At 39.1% G+C, this 20375-nt stretch overlaps 3 protein-coding genes across 9 annotated transcripts in view; 1 reads left to right on the top strand and 2 right to left on the bottom strand.

Moving 5' to 3' along the window:
- Positions 1 to 9310, top strand: part of LOC103459600 (NXPE family member 3-like) — a 16390-nt gene extending 7080 nt beyond the window's left edge. For 2 of the 7 annotated variants that reach the window (XM_008401309.2, XM_008401310.2), the window contains exons 2-7: positions 4721 to 4870; positions 5934 to 6359; positions 6780 to 7075; positions 7900 to 7970; positions 8262 to 8456; positions 8532 to 9310. In XM_008401309.2, the coding sequence (XP_008399531.1) occupies positions 4730 to 4870; positions 5934 to 6359; positions 6780 to 7075; positions 7900 to 7970; positions 8262 to 8456; positions 8532 to 9112 (1710 nt within the window). In that variant the 5' untranslated portion in view covers positions 4721 to 4729 and the 3' untranslated portion in view covers positions 9113 to 9310. Of the gene's footprint in view, positions 1 to 1634; positions 1838 to 2121; positions 2347 to 2560; positions 2865 to 3773; positions 3918 to 4720; positions 4871 to 5933; positions 6360 to 6779; positions 7076 to 7899; positions 7971 to 8261; positions 8457 to 8531 lie in introns of those variants that run through there. The other 5 variants (XM_017302702.1, XM_008401305.2, XM_008401306.2 and 2 more) reach the window with 5 other exon arrangements.
- A 1612-nt stretch (positions 9311 to 10922) lies between these two features.
- Positions 10923 to 14250, bottom strand: LOC103459602 (fibrinogen-like protein 1). Its single transcript, XM_008401312.2, has 7 exons — positions 13701 to 14250; positions 13520 to 13594; positions 13355 to 13376; positions 13162 to 13247; positions 12666 to 12783; positions 12278 to 12463; positions 10923 to 11328 (listed from the first exon to the last, which is right to left on the bottom strand). The coding sequence occupies exons 2-7, from the start codon at positions 13586 to 13588 to the stop codon at positions 11033 to 11035; spliced, it is 777 nt and encodes a 258-aa protein (XP_008399534.1). The 5' UTR covers positions 13589 to 13594; positions 13701 to 14250; the 3' UTR covers positions 10923 to 11032.
- Positions 14251 to 16088: 1838 nt separating this feature from the next.
- Positions 16089 to 18926, bottom strand: LOC103459603 (fibrinogen-like protein 1). The gene is made up of 7 exons (XM_008401313.2): positions 18709 to 18926; positions 18511 to 18579; positions 18395 to 18413; positions 18169 to 18254; positions 17454 to 17571; positions 17074 to 17259; positions 16089 to 16658 (listed from the first exon to the last, which is right to left on the bottom strand). The coding sequence occupies exons 1-7, from the start codon at positions 18775 to 18777 to the stop codon at positions 16360 to 16362; spliced, it is 846 nt and encodes a 281-aa protein (XP_008399535.1). The 5' UTR covers positions 18778 to 18926; the 3' UTR covers positions 16089 to 16359.
- Positions 18927 to 20375: the final 1449 nt, after the last annotated feature.

The raw sequence follows: 20375 nt of genomic DNA, 5'->3' as shown, positions 1-20375 counted from the left end.
GAAGCCCTCACACCAAATCACATCTTGATGTTAAAGAGCAAACCTGTTATGCCACCGGGACTGTTTCAAAAACAAGATCTGTACCTCAGACGCAGATGGAAACAAGCACAGTATATGGCTGAGCTCTTTTGGAAAAGATGGATCTCTGAGTATCTGCCTTTAATGCAAGAAAGACAAAAATGGATGAGACGGAGAAGAAATGTCTCTCTTGGAGACATTGTCCTGATCGCAGATGCTGCAGCACCCAGAGGATGTTGGCAGATGGGGAGAGTCCTGGCAGTCAAAGCTGATGCACAAGGCCTGGTTCGTTCAGCGCAACTTCAGACCAAAACCAGTGTGTTGGAGAGGCCAGTGACGAAGCTCTGTCTGCTTCTGGAGGCATCRGCAGACTAAAGACATTTCTATCCCTTCTATTCTCTTCTTTCTTTTATTGCAGGTACATCATTAAGAAAATGAAGAACCAGAAGAATTATTTGTCTTTGCATTAATATAGTTTGAGGTAGTTGTTAGAATAGCTCCTTTAGTGATAGATGTAATTGTGACTTTTAATGCACAATTAGGGGCTGGAGTGTAGGAGCTATTTTCCTTTTTTTTTTGTTAAATCTTAGAATTTAAATTGTTTAGTTTATTTATTTTCTAGTTGATTTATAATTAGAATTTTGTTTAATTTGCTGTTTAGAATAAGTTCTTTGATTAGGAATTCCCTTAATTAGTTAATTAATTTCAGGTTGGGATGTGGGTATATTACTGTATAAATAGGTGGGTTTTAGGTAGCTTATTATGCACGTGGGTGGTCATACGGTTTTTTACCAGCCTATCAGTCGCATCGGGGTTTTTTATTTTTATTTTTTTTATTTTATTTTATTTATTTTTTGTGGTCAGAGAACAGGTACAGGAATAAAAGCGGAAGCCTGCAACCTTTTTGCCTGAATTGCAAAATAAAACCAAAAAACTGCATTTTGACTTTTGATCTTTTGTGCTGCGTAAACCAGAATCCACGGTGCATCAGGTGACTATTTGAGTTGGATTCACTTTTGTTTTGATCACCTTCGAGTATTGAGTTGATTTTTGAATGTAAGTTTTGGGACAAATGGTCACTACACCATGAAAACTACACAGACGATGTTAAAAACGAAGCATGCAAGCACCAATTCAAAAAGCCTCTGCTGCCCCTTCTTACAGAATCGATCAGTGTTCAGTTATTGATCCCGGTTTGTAGGTTGCACCAAAATCAGCCACATTTCAGCAACAAGGCAGCTCAAAAAAAAGTCGTCGAACACAGTCAACAATTAAGTGCCGTTGTTACACTTACAAAAATTTTCTTTTATGTTTCAAAAGCAACTCTGAACAAGTGGGTTTTTAGTTTAGATTTGAAAGGAACTCAGTGTTTCGACTGTTTTGCAGTTTTCTGGAAGTTGGTTCCAGATTTGTGGTGCATAGAAGCTGTTTAGTTCTGGGGATGCAGAGCAGAACGAGAACCAGGAGGCCAGAGAGGTTGATAAAACGACAGCAGATCTTTAATGCGTTGTGGTGCTAAACCGTTCAGTGATTTATAAACTAACAGTATTTTAAAGTCTATTCTCTGAGCCACAGGGAGCCACTGTAGGACTGGGGTGATGCGTTTCTCATCGATGAGAATGTGAGTGAGTCATCTCAGCCTTGCTGTGCAGCTTTGTTCAGTGGTGCGTTCAAATGAATTTGAAACTAAGCATTACATAAACGGTTACTTTCAAGCTTGTTCACACTATATGTGGTCTACAAAGTTAGCAACGGTCTCGTTTTTCTTTCCTTTTTTGTGTTTAACTCTTCGGCAACTGAATGCAAGCAAGGATCAGAGGTTTGTGAAATGTTTTGTGATCGCAAAGCTTTTCAGACTGACTCGCTGAAATCCATCTTGGTGCAACATGTCTGAGTCAAATTGCCAAACATAAGGATGCTATTTTTAAATCCTAGCTTAAAGCTGTGATTATTGAAAACTTGTGATGAATTATGTTTATAATGCCAGCGGTTATTCTGGCCACGGGTTGTGAGCTGAGACATTCTCACAGCTGTTCATTTTCAATGTTGAGTGAAAAAATGTGCTTCAGTTTAACTTTTTTTTCCCCCCTTTTTTTCCCTTAGGAAAAAACAAAACAGGCTCCACTGTTTGAAAGAGAGAGATCCTGTTATTTCACAAGGCTGCAGTCATGGAAACATGCTGATCATGTGGTTTCAGAAACTCAAGGCAGGTCAATTAGGGGCACTGTTGTCAGGAACCCCCCCCCCCGAAGAAGAGGTTTAAAGATTTTACATTAAGAGACCAGCTGCTATCCACAACAACAATGGCTGCCGCCACCAAGTTCATTGGTCCGTCTGACTTTGCTTTTTATACTTCAAGATACTTTAAGTCTTTTTCTTTGCTCACCTGTTATTTAAAATTTGAAGTGTAGTTTCAGAAAGTATAATATAATAGGACTAATTACCTCGGTAGTCAGTCTACATCAAGATATTCACAACAAACGTCGCTCAACAATGGTTCATATCGCAACAGTTACCGGTATGTGAAACGGGGGGGTGGAAATTAGCACCCGCCGCCTGTCTGGAATACAGACTGATGCACATACTGTATATGGGACTGCCTTAGGCTGGCATAATTTAAAAATATATATACGGTGTATCAAATATGATTTTCATCGACCTCGACAGCCCATTGGTTGATGTCACTGAAGGACATTGGTCTTATACAATGAAATTCCTCAGTCTTCCTTGGCCCGCCCCTTTCCACTGAGATTATAAATCGCGCCATTTCAGCAAACCGGAGTCCGAGAAAAGTGAGCGGAGACGAGACGAGACGGGGAAAACTACAACAACAACTAAAACGAGCCGTAAGCCCGACATGTTAATTACCACACAGTAACGTCACGGAGGGTATTGCTGAAGATGTGTCTAGTCTTTCTAAAACATTTTTTTAGAAAATTGAAAAGGCGGGGAGGGAGGGAGGTGAAGCTAACGTGAGGGGGGTAACACAAGAAACGTGAACGTGGAGGGGAAATATTTGTGGGGAAATACTAATACGGGAGAGGGAGGTAAAATAATCTACAATGTTTAAAACCATGTTTGTGATTTGTGAAACATTTATCGCAATTCCCATAAAGGTTTCACAAATCCCACTCTTGGTTTTGAATATTATGCTGTTAGTTGAGAATAACTCAACCCAGGCTTGAAGAGTCTAGGTATTGCAGTACAGGAAGTGGAGCAAGAGTTGGTGTGATCTACATGCAAAAACGGGCCGAAATCACCCTTCAGTGAAGTTTCACAAGTCAGACAAAAGTTTCACAAAGTTGGTTTTAATTATTCTGCTATTAGAGCAGAATAATCTAGTCCAGGATTGAAGAGCCTAGGTGTTGTAGTGTTTTTGTTAACTTAAATATGTGTAAGGTAGTGAAAAATTAGGTGGAATTCCCTTTTAGCCTTTAAACTGAATCAGAAACTGCAATCGGAAACCAACTTCAGTTTCATTCATGTACAGCAGGTATGTCAAACTCCAGTCCTCAACAGCCACTGTCCTGCAGTTTTTAGATGTGCCACAGATACAAAATACTGCAATGAAATGGTTTTCTTACCTCCTTCTTGTGTAGATCAGTTCTCCAGAGCCTTGCAAATGAAATGATTGTTCTATTCAGCTGTGGTGCAGAAGAGGCACATCTATGACGTACAGTGTTTTCGCTCAGACTCTTTTTTTTCTTTTCGTTTCTTTTTTTTTTTTTTTTTGTTCTGCCCTCTTGACATTGAAGGAAACACATGCCTCTGAGGACTAGAACAGGATGAGATGAGTTGTTTCCGTCTGCCAGACCCCAAAAAAGATATTTCTGCCTGTGGTGCTTGTAATCTCAGTCCTAAACTAAACCCTGTACCAGCATTGCTGCTCCATCCTGTGGGTGAGTGAAATAGTTTTAGCTTTGTAATTTTGATCGTCGTGGCGTCCAGGTAACCCAAATTAACTAAGTAAATTTGTAAAAAGTAAAAATGTTTTTATAAATTTAGGCTACACAATCTTAGGTCCAATAAAACTGGTATTCATTGAGCTTTTTTTCATAAACCGAGCTTCATAAATGCAATCGTAAATGTACTTTTGCAATGATTAAACATGTTGCTCTTTAAATATTTGTTACATGTTTAATCTGTTACTTAGTTGCATGTTACTTAGCTACCTAGAAAGCCTTAGTAATTGGAGTTTGAGTGTAACTGTTTGAGGAAACAGCCTGTTCCAGAGGAAGTCCACTGCTGTTTAGAAATAGTTGAGAGAAATTCGGACACAGAGTCAAAAATGAGAGTTTTACAGTGAAACCTCTTAGAGTTCCTCATCCTGGCCTCTCCGTGTCATCCTTACGATGTGCTGAGACAAATCCCAACTCCAGGACGGAGTAACTGGACATACTGATTGATTGATACTGACCGATGATTGTAAATTAGGGACTAAACTGAGTTGAGCTTAATCCTTTTTCTCCGGTCAAGATAAAGACACCGGGTTGCAACACCATTCTCCAAAGAAATGTAAATATGTAATCAAAGCTGTGCTTCTAGCACATTATGTAAAAATGAAGTGATATTTGGTTACATATTGAACCTTGAGTGTTAAATATTGTCTTTAAGGTGACCTTTGTTGCAGATTTAGTTGTGTATGACAGGTCAAGGTTGAACAGCGAGTAAACCTCATTTTTTTTTTTTTTTTTTTTTTCAGCACCAGGAAATGTCGTCCCCAATGAAAGGGGGCATTTGTAGGCCGTTCAGGCCTTTGAAGTACTCCTCCGTCGCCCTGTTCATGCTTTGCAGCATCTTACTGTTGTTGCTGTATAAAGTGAACATTGACTGGATGTCATTCAAACCAACGGTGAGCACTCTTTTGATCCAAACTGAAGTCAAAGCAACGCTAGCTAACCTAGCTTTTTTTTTTTTTTTTTTTTTTTGGCGGCTAACTTTAGTCATTAACCGAAGCAGCTTTCTGAATTTACAAAGTGGTTAACCAGATGAGGTCACTTCCCTCTTTCTCTTTGGTCTTATTCTGAAGCTCTCATCGAATCAGACCAACGACGTGTCTGCATGTCAGTTTTTTAACATTATCGGAAGTGAAATGAAGCTGATCGGTGCGTCCCTACTATGTCTATGTACTCTGGCAATCTGAAGGAGACTGAAATATGGCTCTTGCCTATCTCAAGGCTTTGATACAGGCATCATAAAGTTGCAGGAATTTTAGCACGACACTCTTGAACATGAAGGTTTTGAAATATCAGCTCTATTGAGGTCTTGGCTTTAGCTGAGTCATTGGAACAACTTTTTCTTGCAGTTTGGTTTGAAGTTTGCTCTTCTTGTTGAGGTCTCTCACGTGATGTTAGAATGCTGTGGGATGAAGAGCAGATCATTGTAGCTTGGATTACTAAATGTTGCCAGGTTGATGCTGTTGTAAGACCACCATGTTTGACAGTTGAGCTGGGCGTGCTGATTCGACAGCATTTGCGTTTCTTTTTTTGTCAAGCGTTTGCAAATCCAAGAACTGATGTCATATTCTTGTGTAGGTGGAGTTTTTGTCCTTTGTCAGATTAGCCACACTTGCTGATTTTTGTAATTATGCAGTCATGAAAGGTAATGTCTATGCTGCTGATTAAGGCTTGCAGATTCTAGGATGCTACTCTTTCTGCTATTTATTTAAACAATAACATTGCATGAGATGGACAAGACTCCAATTTTTTTATTTTTTTTTTATTTAACGTGTAAGATTTCAACTGGATCTTTTAAATTAAGCATTTCCAAAACGATAATTGTTAGAAATTTGAAATGCCGGCTGAAATACTGGCAACATCTGAGAGTGATTGGTGTAACTTTAAATTAGACTGGTCAAAAATATGAAGGTCTATCCATTTGTTTTACATATTAACTGCAAAACTTTTCCCATCCAGAATAAAGTCTGTTCGACTGCTACTGTGAAGCTGACCGCCCAGCCGGTCAGCACCTGCTCCTTCGATTCGCTCTCACCTGAAGAGCTTCTGGTCTTTGACTCACTAAGACACGTCATTTTGTGGCCTGAAACGCCGTCCTTAAAGTCAGACTTTTCCCTGAATGACACCAGTGATCCCCGTCAGAGCAGCTTCACCATTCTCCCACGGAGCGGAGGGGGAAGCTGGCGAGTTGGGGATCAGCTGCAGGTTTCCATAAGAATCAGAGACTTCCACGGCCGTCCTAAGATGTCTGGAGGAGACGTTCTGCTGGCTCGGCTTCACAACAGTACTTTTCACGCTGGGGTGGCAGGGCATGTGGTGGACCATCGCAACGGCTCCTACTCTGCCTTTTTTTCATTGCTCTGGGAAGGACGAGCACAAGTTGAGGTAATTAAGGCCTCAGTCTGGCTTTCTAACTTTTAAGGGTAAATAAATATATTTGGTTAAAACTTCATAAGCTCAGTTTTCATTTGCCAAGCATACAGAAGGGTGTAAGAAGATAGTTTAGAATACTAGATCCAAGAGACTGCGACAGAGTTAATCAATTTCCACAGTTAATCAAATCCATATTTGATGGTATATACTGTATATTTTTGTAATGTTGCTTGAATATATATATATATATATATATGTTATTTCATTTCATCAAACACCAGTTAACTGTCAGAGTGAAGTGTTACTAGTAAATTTTGTACTATTTAGGATTGTTGCGTCATAAGCTTATTTAAAAGTTCTAAAATCACTATAGGACAAAGGCTTTTTTTTTCCATGTGTGTGTGAAAGTTTCTGTTTTTTCCCCCCCAACAGGTAGTCCTAGTTCATCCCAGCGAGGCAGTCACAGTGCTGCAAAAATTGACCGAGGAGCAGCCCGGCAGAATCTATTTTCAAAGTCTGTTTCGGTCAGGCTCGGTCAGTGAAACCACCACTTGTAACTTGTGCCTTACCGGAACCCAGCAGAGCTTCTGCAACTACACTGACCTCAGGACGGGTGAACCGTGGTTCTGCTTCAAGCCACACAAATTGGATTGTGATGCCAGGATCAGCCACGCCAAAGGAGGATTCAGAAAAAACCTGAAGTCCACCGAGGAGAAGCTCTTTCAGTGGTACGGTATTTCATTAACTAGGTGCCAAAAATGTTAAACATAAGCGCAAAGGTAATACGTAAATTATTTTACGGTTACTCAATTAGAGCAAAAGTTTTGCAACTTTTAGCTGTGAAAATGCCTCATTCCACTTCCCCAATGGCTTTCACCATATTTCAGAGACTTCTTGTCAGGCCGGCTGCCACAATATTAAATGTTGCTGGACGATAAATTGCCCCAGAAATGTTTACAGTAACCTACCGTTGTTTTGAGGCAATTTTCAAGTAATATATTGATGATGGCATAAAAATACAAGTTTTCCCTTTCAAAGACGAAAACTTTACTTTTGTACAAAAACGCTCCTCAGTGGAACTGAGAGACGTTTTAAATATCCATAAATAAACATCCAAACACAAATGAGAAAAAAATAAAAACCACACACAACAGAAAGCACGAATAACGGTATATTTTGAAGACCTTAAACAAAATTGGCGTTCAAAAAACATCAATAATCAGAATTTTTATGATCAAGCTCACTTCAATTTACATGCAACTAATTGATCACTTATTGTGACACGCTTACTACTTCAGTATATGTATGTTAGTCAGTTTTACTGCAGGCATATTCAATATCTGAAGGTCTTGCTTTTAGGAATGCTGTTTAGTTTAATCTTATATATATTTATATATATATGCCCTGCATTTGATAAATGCAGGGTATTGGTACTTAGAATGTATAGCTAAAAAAAATCTAATGGCAACATAAGTGGTGTAAATGTTTCATAATTTGATAATTGGTGGATAAATTCAGTAATTAAGATTGCTACTTGCCGTTTTGTTTTTAGTGGTGTCAATATGAAAGTCTCCATTCCAGCTTCAGGACCTGAAAACATCAATGTTTTACCAAATTCAAAAGGTAAACCCCAGGGCTGGGCTTTTTTTTTTCTTCTTTTTTTTTATAATCATCTTTCTTTCCATTTCTCTCCTAGTTCAGAAGATCAACGTCCCTATTTAATCAATTTAACGTCAGGGCTACCGATTGGAATGGTTCACAACTTACCTGTTAACTAAATCCATGTGACTAGGATTTTAAATAGAGCAATCTTTGAGTAGAATTACAAGATAAGGCTTGTGAAAGTGCTGTTACTTGACAGGACGGCTAAATATGTATGTTTTTTTTTTTTGTTTTTATTTCTGAATCCTCCAGATGGAAACGAAATGACTTTCAAAGTCCGCCCCTCTGGTTATTACTACAAGGGCGCCTGGCAAGCACTAGATGGCAGCAGAGTACATCAGTTTAACTCCAGTGCAATCAGCCAGTGTCTGAAAGGCAAAGCTGTTCACATCTATGGAGACTCCACTGTGAGGCAGTGGTATGAATATTTAACCAACTCGTTACCAGGTATCTCCCCAGCAAGATTTCTCAGTGGTTAAAACCGGCTCATGTTGCAGTCTAACATGTTGTGTCTTTTCTAAGATCTCAAGGAGTTTGACCTTAAAACCCCAAAGCAAAGTGGACTTTTAATGGCGCTGGATTATGTGAACAAGATTTTGGTGACGTTCCGCAGCCACGGTCCTCCCATCCGTTTCGCCAACTTGCCCGTCAGCCAGCTACACTACGTCGTCAGCGAACTGGACAGCGTGATTGGAGGCACCAACACTGTTGTGGTTATTGGTGTCTGGTCTCACTTCAGCACTTTCCCCGTCGAGGTCTACGTCAGGCGTCTGCTGAATATTCGGAAAGCGGTGGCGAGACTTCTGAGCAGAGCTCCGGGTACCACTGTCGTCATCCGGACTGCGAACCCAAAAGAGATGACGCTTTATGAGAGTTTGACCAACAGCGACTGGTTTTCGCTGCAGCGGGATAAGATGCTGAGGGAAATATTCAGAAAAACGAATGTCAAACTGGTAGATGCTTGGGAGATGATCGTTGCCCATCACCTTCCGCACAAACTCCATCCAGAGTCTGACATAGTCAAGAATATGATTGATGTTCTTTTATCTTTTGTATGTCCTGTAGCTGACTTTGAGGACTTTTCTTCCGTTTCAAGATCCTAGAGAAAAGTAGAAATGGATTTTAGGCGATAGAGATTGGAATTGGGGAAAATGTTGGCGCCTTTTTGCAACAATTGTTTCGGAACAGACCATTCCGTTGAAATAAGATACATTAAAACCAAAACAAAAGCACCTATAGTGATTCCTCTACAGAAGCGTTTCAAAAACTTTTTCTGGCTGAGGATCACCTAACCTTTTTGACGCAACAGTTGTTTTGTTTTTGTTCGGAAATAATCCCACCAGATTTCATTCTGATAGAGCTAGCATCCTCTGCTAAAGCAACATTAGCATATTAGCATATGTTGGCTGAGAAAATGATTGAACTGTTGTCTCCTACGACAGTGGAGAGGTCAGTGTGAGTTCATTTGTACTCGTGTCGCACAGAAATAACCAGTTTCTGTCTAAACAAAGTGCTAGTATAAGACGGTGAGGGAATTTTGGCTAGCCTTTAGCCTTCCACTGCTGGAATGATTTCTCGTTTTTACAATCTCACACGTCTACAGCTTAACACAATATTACAGGTATCTGCAAAATCTTAGTCAAGAGATTTCTACCTCATGATACAGTAGTACTGAAGTGACCTATTCATAATCTCACTTTAACGGCATAAAATACGTTGTTTTTTTTCTTCTTCTTAAATCGTTAGAAATCAAGAGGAAATATTGCTCTTTCTGCTGACTGAGCAGTACGACAGCAGAGTTAATATGATGCAACAGCATGCTAACAAACTCTTATTATTATCCAATGTAGAAAGGACAATGTTTCACTCAGTGTTAGCAGCAATCAGAATATATTGGAAACCTTATAGGTTGTTTAAATTTTGAATGAAGTTATAGCAATGTTAGGTTGTGTAAACTTCTAAATTTGAAAAACTAAAAGCAACAAAAAACCTCTAATAAGTCTGGCACTTAAATAAATAATTTTTATTTGTTTTGCTCCAGATTGAGGAAACTTGCTTCTTCTTGGGCCAAAAGTTTAGAGATAATAGATGCATACAAATGTTCTGAACAAGACACCAGCAACTGTCTTGGATAAGGTTAAAGCAATCTCATATTTTCTACTTTGATCAAGGTCTATGACTGTGATTAGACAACACAAGGATAACATTGACAGCCAGTGCTATCTTTTATTATTATTATTATAAAGTTTGGACAGACGCACATCGACATAGACAAACTGAATAAAACAGCCGTCACATGTTTGCATCATGGTGCAATAGCAACAGCTAATTTGCAGCACTTGTCCCTAGATGGGCTTTTAAAAAGTAATTAAAAATTGAAGTGATAATCATTTAAAATAGCACAACATAATGTATACAAACAGAAAAATGTTTGTTACGTGCGTATTAGGACCACTGTAGATTTGGAAAAAGAGAGATGCATTTCCCCCCCAGACACATGATTGGGGGGGGAATCATGTGTCCCACCAAAAACTCAGAAATTTTTAGATGAATCTCAGATTGTTTTCTTTTCTTTATTTGTTTATTTGTATAAGTTTGAGAAAATTAAAAATTTACAAGACGAAACACAAAAATTTTGATAATTTATTTTCATTTTATGTCAAAAAGAGGAAAAATTGTCAACTTTTGAAACTCAGAAGTTTCCCTTTTTTTCCGGGAAAATTTCTGAGACTGATCTCAAACTTTTTTGTTGTTTTTTTCTGGAAAATGTTTGAATTTTCAAACTCAAAAATGTCCTTGTTTTTTTCTAGAAATTTTTTTGGCAGAAATTTAGTTTTGTTTTCTTCTCCTACCTACAATGGCCCTAATACGCCATTGTAATTTCAGAGGTGATGCTACAACACAGCAAAAACGCACTTGCCAATCTATTTATTTTTTTGCATTTTACACATTACATCTTCTTTTCCTAACCTTTAAAACCAGTAGATGATAAAATTTGGAACATGGATGTAAAGCAGAGGTCATCAACCAGACTTGATCATCATCCTGCTGACCTTCGCCGAATAAGGCACTGGCTTCCAGGTGAGCCAGTGGAGACCTGACCTCCAGAATTTCGGGTCGTCTGAAGAGTGCCAGTTACCATTCAGGGCAGCGGAGCCGCAGCTGCTGTACCACCAGCCACCGCCGTGGTTGTCAGTACACCTGTCGAAAGCAATGTCTCCCTGAAGGCACGTGGAGCAGTTGTCGTTGTCGCGGTCGAAGGTACTGAAGCCAGCACCGTTTTGGTCAACGCCTGTATAGGCACCGTGGATGGCGTCACCTGGGTGAAGAGACAAAAACATTTCATGAAGTGTTCAGCTTTGAGGGTAGGAGTAAAACAATCACTTTGTGTGATCAGTGAGCAATACGATCTTAAACCGTATTATGTGTCAGAAAGCAGTTTTTTACACACACTCGCTATAAACCTAAAGGCATCATTTGGGTTCTCTGAAGCGAGTTTCAGTGAAGTGGTGTCATGTTGAAAAGTGAGGAAATTCTCAAATCAAAGGCCAAAGGGCCTTTGATTTGAGAATTTCACAGATGGAAACAAACTTTGTCGCCATCTGTGGCTATGCAAGCCAGTCGGACCCCTCCTTGCCTCATGTTTTAGCTAAATGTAGCTTTTAAACTTAAACTAATGCTAAAGTTACTGTATGTAACTTTTACAAAAATATGTTTTAGACATATTTGTTAAAACTGTCACCATGTTCTAACAGTATAATATGAGACAGATAATCGGAAAAAATCAAGCTCCTCCACCTCCTCCCAGTGCTAAGAAATGTTTTGACCACTCCTGATCAAAAACAACCAATCAGAGCGAGGAAGAGTATCTTAGCCAATCACCTCGTGGACCCGCAGCTAAATGTGCTAGTGACGGAGAAACAACTTAATGTTCCAGGAAAGCTGTTTATCCTGCCGCCATCTGTGGCTTTGCTAAATAGCCCTAGCATTCATGGTGGACTACTTTGTGGTGAATTAGCTGTAGTGTACCAGAGAGCTGTGAGCAGTGAATACATAAGGGTGATTGACAGTGCTAATACTCTCCCCCTGGCTCTGATTGGTTGTTTGGGCCGCCTTGTCTTCGAAACCCTTGAACAAACTTTGTGCGGACAAAGTCACCTTGACGGACTTATTTCTGCCACAGACAAGGAAACTAGTGCTGATGACTGAACAGAACCAGTCACTGATGAACTACATACAGAGAATGGTTAAAGAAACCCTCTTCTTACCTGCATCTCCTCTGTACGTCCCAACATGCAGTCGATAAGCCGTTCCCTCGTCTCCGATTCTAAAGTCTCGGTACTCGGCAAACACGTGGCCACCTTCATGATCCCACAGGTCCACCCTCAAAGTCCACACTTTGGTCGTGTCCTTAGTCAGCATGTGCATCTTCTCCAGTCCGAGCCAATGGTCGTCTGAGGAATCAGAGGAGCAAATAAAAAAATTCTCAGCATTTCTTCCTAGTATCTTTGCCAATAAACGAACCAATTTTTTTGACTCTTGTAGCTGGAGCTCATATCCTTATGGAAATCAAAATGCATTCGAATATGCAGAGATGTGTCATTTACCACTGGGTGAAAATACTGACTGTACAAAGATATGAGACAAATCACGCACATTTCAGGGATCCAAACCCGTGTCTGTACTGAGCCCATCCTCTGTTAAAGGACACCACTCCTCCACTTCGCCTCTGGATCACAATCCAGCCGTCCGTTTGACGCATCTCACAGTACACCTGAGAAAGGAAGGCCAGGAAACGGCACAGCATGTGTTAGACTTCCTTTCTTTTACCTTTCTCTTCGCATAAAAGCAGAAATAGATTGTGGTTGTTTTAAAACCTAACCAATCCATTTGTTTCACCTTCAATACCAATACAGATATTTGAGGTTTGGTATCGGCTGACACTGAGAAAATCGGTGCTGAATTGACTAAAAATAAGAAACTAAGCATACATTTTCATATTATTTGATAAAAAAGGATTAAAAAAAGGTCAATCTTAAAAAATGTTCTACTACATTAAATAATACATTTTACATCAAGTGTTTTGGGGCATTTTGAGTGAGAACTAAGGCTCTCATTGACTACTGGATCTGTAATCAGTGGTATCTGGTACCTTGATCAGAGTACTGGTTCCTGTTGGCTGGATTTCATAAACTCCGCTGGGTGAATGTTGTTTCTGGATCCGAATCTGAGTGCAGTCTTTTTTGGCATTAAGAATAAAACCAAAAGCAAGATCAGGATGATCATAACATTAAACTGAATCTTTTTAAATGTTATACTTCAACCAATAAACAGAGGCGTCTTACCTTCAGGAGTCCGCCTTTTTATCTTTTTCAAGAGAACAAAAGATGGTCAAATTTGATCTCATACAAACAACCATTTCCAAAATATGATATTCAATATAACTCAATTCAGCAAACACAATAAATATTTTTTGCACAAAATATAATAGAATAAAGCCAAATATTTACCATGGCTTGGACCGAACAGCCCAGCAGAAGCACCAGTAGGAACTTACGGCAGTCAGACAGACCCATCATTTTGTCCTAATTATATAATTGTACATTTTACTAAACTTCATTTTGCCTGTGTACATTATTAGAAAACAACAAGTAGGTGCATTAAAGGTTAATATTGTCTTCAAATACATACCTGTTTGCAGGCCAAAGTGAAAAACTCAAACCTCTGAACGGAGGCAGCATCTTTTAAACCCTGGCTAAACGCTTGGCTGCCTCCCACTCGATTATGACACTCTGCCTTCAGGACTGATAAACGGGGCGTGACTATGACTCAAAAGGCCCCAACTCAACATTCCACCATGAAGCCAGACAATCTGTATCACATATCGCAGTACCATATTGCAATAAGTCAGGCACAAATGTATTGAGATTGCTGAATTCAGCTCAAGCGAAAAGTCAAATCAAGTTTATTTGTATCACACATTTCAGCAACAAGGTAGTTCAAAATGCTTTACACCATGAAAACATAATGCCGTAACCAAGGAGTATGACATTTTGTCAAATGCCAACATCAAGCAAATATATTGATCAATGTGCCAGTTATTATCAATCAAAAGCAATTCTGATTCAAAAGCCTTGATTCAAAGGAACTCTGTGTCAGTGTTTCAGCGGTATGGCAGTTTTCTGGGAGTTTGTTCCAGATTTGTGGTGCATTGAAGCTGAATGCTGCTCCTCTGTGTTCAGTTCTGGTTCTGGGGACATAGAGCAGACCAGAACTAGAAGTTCTGAGAGGTCTGGAAGGTTGACACATCAATAACAAGTCTTTAATGTATTTGCAAAGCTGATCAGAGATTTACAGACTAACACTATTTTAAAGTCAATTCTCTGTTGCTGTCTGCCACCGTCCATCTGTTTCTCTCGTATTCCACGGAACAAAAGCTAGCACTGGCTACCGGTGGCAATATCCTAACACAGGACAATCAGACATAATAACGACTGAAGGCCAGCTGAGGCTTCATGGACGCTTCAGAAACCTTAACAAGAACTTGTGGTGTAGAGGTTGAGGTCTGGTATTTGTCAATCAACTGGGCTGAGCTGTGGTAGAATGACAAATTGGTTTTGTGCAACAGTGACCTCAACAAACTCAACCTCCTGTTCAGTTGCTCAATATGACGATGACTGTGGACAGAAACTGAACTCTTCACCCGTGGATGATAGGAATATTTAAACCCAATGTTCAATTAACCCCGGCAACAATTTTTTTAAATTGACAAACTTGCTGCAAAAACAGAACATCTTGCAATAATCTTTAGTCTAGTTTCTAGTGCAAATATCTTAGTACACTTGAGTACCGAGCAACGTTTTAGTGAGATATGGAGCTTGTTTTGTGCCAACAATTCCTTAATATTGATTTCAAAAAAATAGTTGTTTCACTTATAACATGGGAAAATGAAAATTTTCATCAATACTAATAAATTATTGCCTCAAACCAAGCTCTCATATTTCATTGAAAGGCTACGCGTAAATTAGTTTTGTCTTAATTCAAGGGTTCTAATTTATTTGTATTAGAAATGACAGATTTTATGTATTTGTTTTGTGTCAGTTAAAACTATCTGTTGCCTTGGGTTTACATTGTCCTATTATCCTTGAGTAAATAATTCAATATTATGTTGAGCAATTAGCCAGGATGTTGGGTTTGTAGAGGTCACCACTGCCCACATCAATTTGTCAGTCTTCGTAATGTGCAATTCAACAACAGTTCAGACCACTTGATTGACAAATACGAACCTCAAACTCTGAGAACATGCTCATTGCTCCTTTGATTATTTTCGTCACCTGTCATTTCTGCGCTACCTGGTTTCATACAGCGGGAGACAGAGTGACAATAGTCACAGTAAGCTCCTTTTGCTAAGCTCCTTTTGCTTTGTTACTTCTTGCTTGTGGCTCCTTTGGTCAGTGTTCATAGTTGAGTGTTTACCGTTAGTGCATTGTCATGATTGCTATTCTATGGTTAATGTTGCAGACAGTGGAGGTCTCTGAAATTGGCTTTATGAGCAACCGCCCAGGGCGTTATCTTAGGGGCGACATAAGACCTCTGCAGATTGTGGCACAGATGGAAGCAAAGCAGAACAAAGAGTTTGAATTGATAAGGATTGGTTAAATTTATTTAAGCTCTAAGTATTTAATATATAGGTGGCTTTATGAGAATGTGGATCTTTCAAATCAATTTAAGAAGCTATTTTGATCATATTTCACATTTTATTGTGTCATGTAACACGGGGCGCTGGTCTTGATCTTTTATCCTAAAAGTCATGGTCTTATCGGTCTCGATGCACTCTGGTCTTGGTCTTGTTTTGGTCTCGGGTTGACTACAACCCTGGGTTTGGTTATAGCAGTTGTTTTCCAAATTAAGGTCAATAATGAACAACTGTTTACCATAATTACATAAGCTATTTAGCAGCACCATGAAAAGGTGAAATATGCAGGAAACCACAGGGTGTCAAACATTACAATCCCTGTGGACTGACTTATTTATACATGTAACTTTTCATGATTTTTCTATGTAAAAAAAACCTTCATAGAGGATATGTTATGCTTTTTATTGGTATTGCATTTAGTAATTCTCGTTTGTTTCAATCATTTAAAATGCTGGTATTTGTGTCAACATTATCTGTTTAATAGGTTTTATTTCTGTGTGCTACAACACCATTAAAAAAACAAAGAAATGGTTTATGAAGCCATTTATTTGTTTGCCATTTCCACAAGGAAACAACATATACTTTTTTCCAACACAAATAAATAGAAGCAATACCAAAATTAAACACATGGATGTAAACTGTAGCCAGGAATGGTCACCAATCAGACTTGATCATCATCCTGCTGACCTTAGCCGAATAAGGCACTGGCTTCCAGGTGAGCCAGTGGAGGCCTGACGCCCAGCCACTCGGGTCGTCTGAAGAGTGCCAGTTACCGTTCAGGGCAGCGGAGCCGCAGCTGCTGTACCACCAGCCACCGCCGTGGTTGTCAGTACACCTGTTGAAAGCAATGTCTCCCTGAATGCACGGGGAGCAGTTGTCATTGTCGCGGTCGAAGGTACTGAAGCCAGCACCGTTTTGGTCAACGCCTGTATAGGCACCGCGGATAGCGTCACCTGGATGAAGAGATGAAAACATTTCATCAGTCAAAAGAGATCGCTTGAATTCTCCAAACGGAGGTTTTGGAAAGTGTTCAGTAACAGAGACCCTAGATCAGTGTTTCTCAACCCTGGTCCTCACCGCATGTTTTAGATGTGCCTCTATTCCAGAACAGCTGATACAAATGATTGCATGACTATCAAGTACAGCAGAAGCCTGTTAATCACCCAATTCAGGTGTGTGGCAGAAGGGAAATACCTAAAACATGCAGGACAGGGGGACGGTGAGGACCGGGGTTGAGAAACACTGCCCTAGATGTAGTAGATGGACGTAAAAAAGAAAATGGAGCTGAAATACTTCGTAAAACTTTGTGTTTTTCCAAAAACTCCACAGAATACATCACCTACACAGAATGATTCATCCTCTTCTTACCTGCATCTCCTCTGTACGTCCCAACATGCAGTTGATAAGCCGTTCCCTCGTCTCCGATTCTAAAGTCTCGGTACTCGGCAAACACGTGGCCACCTTCATGATCCCACAGGTCCACCCTCAAAGTCCACACTTTGGTCGTGTCCTTAGTCAGCATGTGCATCTTCTCCAGTCCGAGCCAATGGTCGTCTGAGGAATCAGAGGAGCAAACAAAGACAAACATCCAAATTTAGTTCCAATAACTTTGCCAATAAACAAAGTACTTGATAGAAGCTACTCCTGCTTGATTTTCATCCAACATTCAAAATGCTTGTCAAGCTTTCGAAAAGTTTTTTCAAAAGTCATAATCGGCACACAAAGTCACAATAAGATGAGTCACGTACAAGTCAGGGATCCAAACCCGTGTCTGTACTGAGCCCATCCTCTGTCAAAGGACACCACTCCTCCACTTCGCCTCTGGATCACAATCCAGCCGTCCGTTTGACGCATCTCACAGTACACCTGAGAAAGGAAGGCCAGGAGAGAGTATAACACAACACGGTGTCATCATGTTTTAATGTTTCTCTAAAAGGCTCAAATAGTTTCTGTTGAAAAACAAATCGATTCAAGCCGACCAGAAAAAGACCTGGACAGTTAAAATTAGTTTTGAAAAATGCATTTTCTAGATAGACGTAAAGTAGGAAACCTTCATGTTCGTTCAAACTTACTAAAACTGAGGAGCATCACACTGTATGTGCATCAGTGCGAAACATTTTTCAATTCTTGAAATGAACAAAATAGCACCAAAGTGGTTATCTTTTTTTTATACAGTGGAGTATTAGGGTCATGGTAGATAGAAAAAAAAAACCTCACATATTTTCTAGAAGTACCCTGGAGATTTCTAAGCTGTAAAAGTAGAATATTTGTAAGGGGGGAAAAAAAATCTGAAATTTTGAGAATCTCAGAAATTTTCTACCGGGTCACTATCACCGCTGCTAACAACTAAAGTATGGGATGTTCAAACACATTTTTTGTTCTTGTCTTCTATTAAATAAGTAAAACTAATCTAAGTGAAGTTAGTTTGACATAAAAAGAGCCGCTAGCCGTTCTGATAGCTACCCTGAATCGAGTTTCGGTTCCTGTTGGCTGGATGATGTAAACCCCGCTGCATGCGTGTGGAGACTGAGCCCGAATCTTTGAGCAGTCTGTTCCCCCCAAACGTTTCCAGGAGAAAAAAAGAAACATAAGCAATTAACAGGATATCAAATGGAGTCTTTAAATATACAAAAAAAATAATTATAGCATAAACTAAATGCACATCATTAGTAAAAGAAAGCTGCTTTACCTGCAGGAAAATCTGCTCCCTGTATGGCAAAAAAACAAAACAAAAAACAAAGTGGTTATTAGGCAGGGCGTAAGAAATTGTTCAGGTCTTCATATTTTAAGAGGTCCAGTCGTTACCTGGACGGAGCGGCTCAACAGAGCCGTCAATATCAACCCAAGGAAGCCAAACAGAGCCTTCATTCTGACCTGATTACAGGGCAAACACATTAGAATGGACTTTTTAAAGAAAAGAAAGCAAAAACAAACAAGCTGACTTATTTGCAAACCAGTGGGTAAAAGTGTTTGCATCTGCGTTGTCCTTCCTTAGATACGTACCATTTTGCCTGGTGAAGATTGAATCTGAGTATCCTGAGAGGAATCAGTTTCCTTTAAATGCTGAAACATTACACCACACCTCCCACTCTTTATGATAACTTTTATTTTTTATTTTTGGAAGTCACTTGATTTGTGAGGAGCAGTGACCTTCCTCCAACTCATGTCAGACAGATTAAGCACCAAAAACATAACGTTTCTCGACAAAGATGGACGATAAACAGATAACGTATTGTGGGAGATATTTTTTTGCTGTACTGAATTCAGTTTAAGGGTTTTGTTATGTTTCTAAGACATAGAACGCTAGAATTAAAACACGTCTGTTATGTGTGGAAACAAGCCTTACTGAGAAACTCAATTTATGTATTTGTGTGCTGTGTGTGTCAAACCGCTTAATAGTAAGAGCTCACAAGCTTTTTAAAAATATTGGAATAACTGTTTGCTTTGTGATGAATGTGTTTGTCTTTTTCATTGTAATTCTAATTTTCTAATGAGATGACCTGCTTTGGTGTGGAAATACAGACTTCTATGTAGAAGTCTTCAGTTGTTTTTCTGAGGTACAAAAAGAGAAAACATGGAGTCAGCCATAAACTTTTTCTCCCACTAATTGTGAGACACTCATCATGTACAATTAAACATCATATTCAACAAATTTCCTTGGGTAGAAAAAAATAAACTCAAATCTCTGGAATTTTTTGTTGTATTTTTACTTTTATAATCGAAGCAAAAATAATAATTTGACATTTAAAAGTGACAACGTTAATACGATTTAGGGGAACTTGGTTACTTTCTCTGGTTTTATGTAAGATTTCTTGTTTGACACGGAAAAGAGATAGATTACATAGTTAATTTCTTAATACCAGATTGAAAAAAAAAACAAATATGTAAAAGTTATACAGTATATAAGACCATATTTTCTAATGGTTCTGAAGGACTGTTTGGGTTTTTCTTTTTCTTCAGCTTCAAGAGCACCATCACTTGGCAATACTGAAAATTCTACAGATTTTTTTCCCCATAAGGAAATGAGTTGAATATTATGTTGCTGTATTATCAAAGAGCACTCATCTCATTTAGGACTATTATTTGCTATTTGTTTCCTCTCGATATACAATTGTGCACTGCTTTGTGCACTAAAACCATTAATATTTGTGGATGTGACAAAATGCTAAGAAAAAAGTTGCTCTCTAGCTGCTTTCATGTCTTTGGTGATGCAGACGTCTATAATGTTTTCCGTCATTTTGCCTTCGAGTATCTTTCTCTGTTATCGGCTGAGTAGCTTGTCAGTGTGCAGGACAAACAGTCCTGTAAGTAGAAAATATTTGACCTCGTCATGTAATGTGGCCAAGATAAAAACAGTCACCCATTGAAAACATAAGAGAAGGCATATGTGATGTTCAGATTATCTTTACTGTCACTCAGCATAACAAAGATACACTGTAGAACGAAATTATGATGAATATTAGGTCAAACAGAAACCAGCCAAAAGAAGTAGAATATAAAATGAAAACCAGATGAAAAAAGGCGAGGCTGTATAAATATAAGTGTTTAAACCTTTGCAATTTTTACTGCAGTTTGGGACGATATGCAAATTGAAACGGATCAAATGAAGAGGGTATGTGACCTTTGACCAACCTTTCAAAAGGATTTCATGATTATGGGTGTAAGCGCTA

The sequence above is a fragment of the Poecilia reticulata genome, linkage group LG23 (genome assembly GCF_000633615.1).
Source record: "Poecilia reticulata strain Guanapo linkage group LG23, Guppy_female_1.0+MT, whole genome shotgun sequence".
In the NCBI taxonomy this organism is placed as follows: domain Eukaryota; kingdom Metazoa; phylum Chordata; class Actinopteri; order Cyprinodontiformes; family Poeciliidae; genus Poecilia; species Poecilia reticulata.
This window is presented reverse-complemented; position numbering and strand designations above follow the sequence as displayed.

Coding starts and splice junctions, on each gene's coding strand:
- LOC103459602 (XM_008401312.2), bottom strand. CDS start 13,588: ATGATGGGTCTGTCTGACTGCCGTAAGTTCCTACTGGTGCTTCTGCTG. Junction 13,248..13,354: donor AAAAAGGCGGACTCCTGAAG/GTAAGACGCCTC, acceptor ATGCCAAAAAAG/ACTGCACTCAGATTCGGATC. Junction 12,464..12,665: donor CGGGTTTGGATCCCTGAAAT/GTGCGTGATTTG, acceptor CTGATTCCTCAG/ACGACCATTGGCTCGGACTG.
- LOC103459603 (XM_008401313.2), bottom strand. CDS start 18,777: ATGTTTCAGCATTTAAAGGAAACTGATTCCTCTCAGGATACTCAGATT. Junction 18,580..18,708: donor AATCTTCACCAGGCAAAATG/GTACGTATCTAA, acceptor CCCTGTAATCAG/GTCAGAATGAAGGCTCTGTT. Junction 16,659..17,073: donor GACGTACAGAGGAGATGCAG/GTAAGAAGAGGA, acceptor CTCTTCATCCAG/GTGACGCTATCCGCGGTGCC.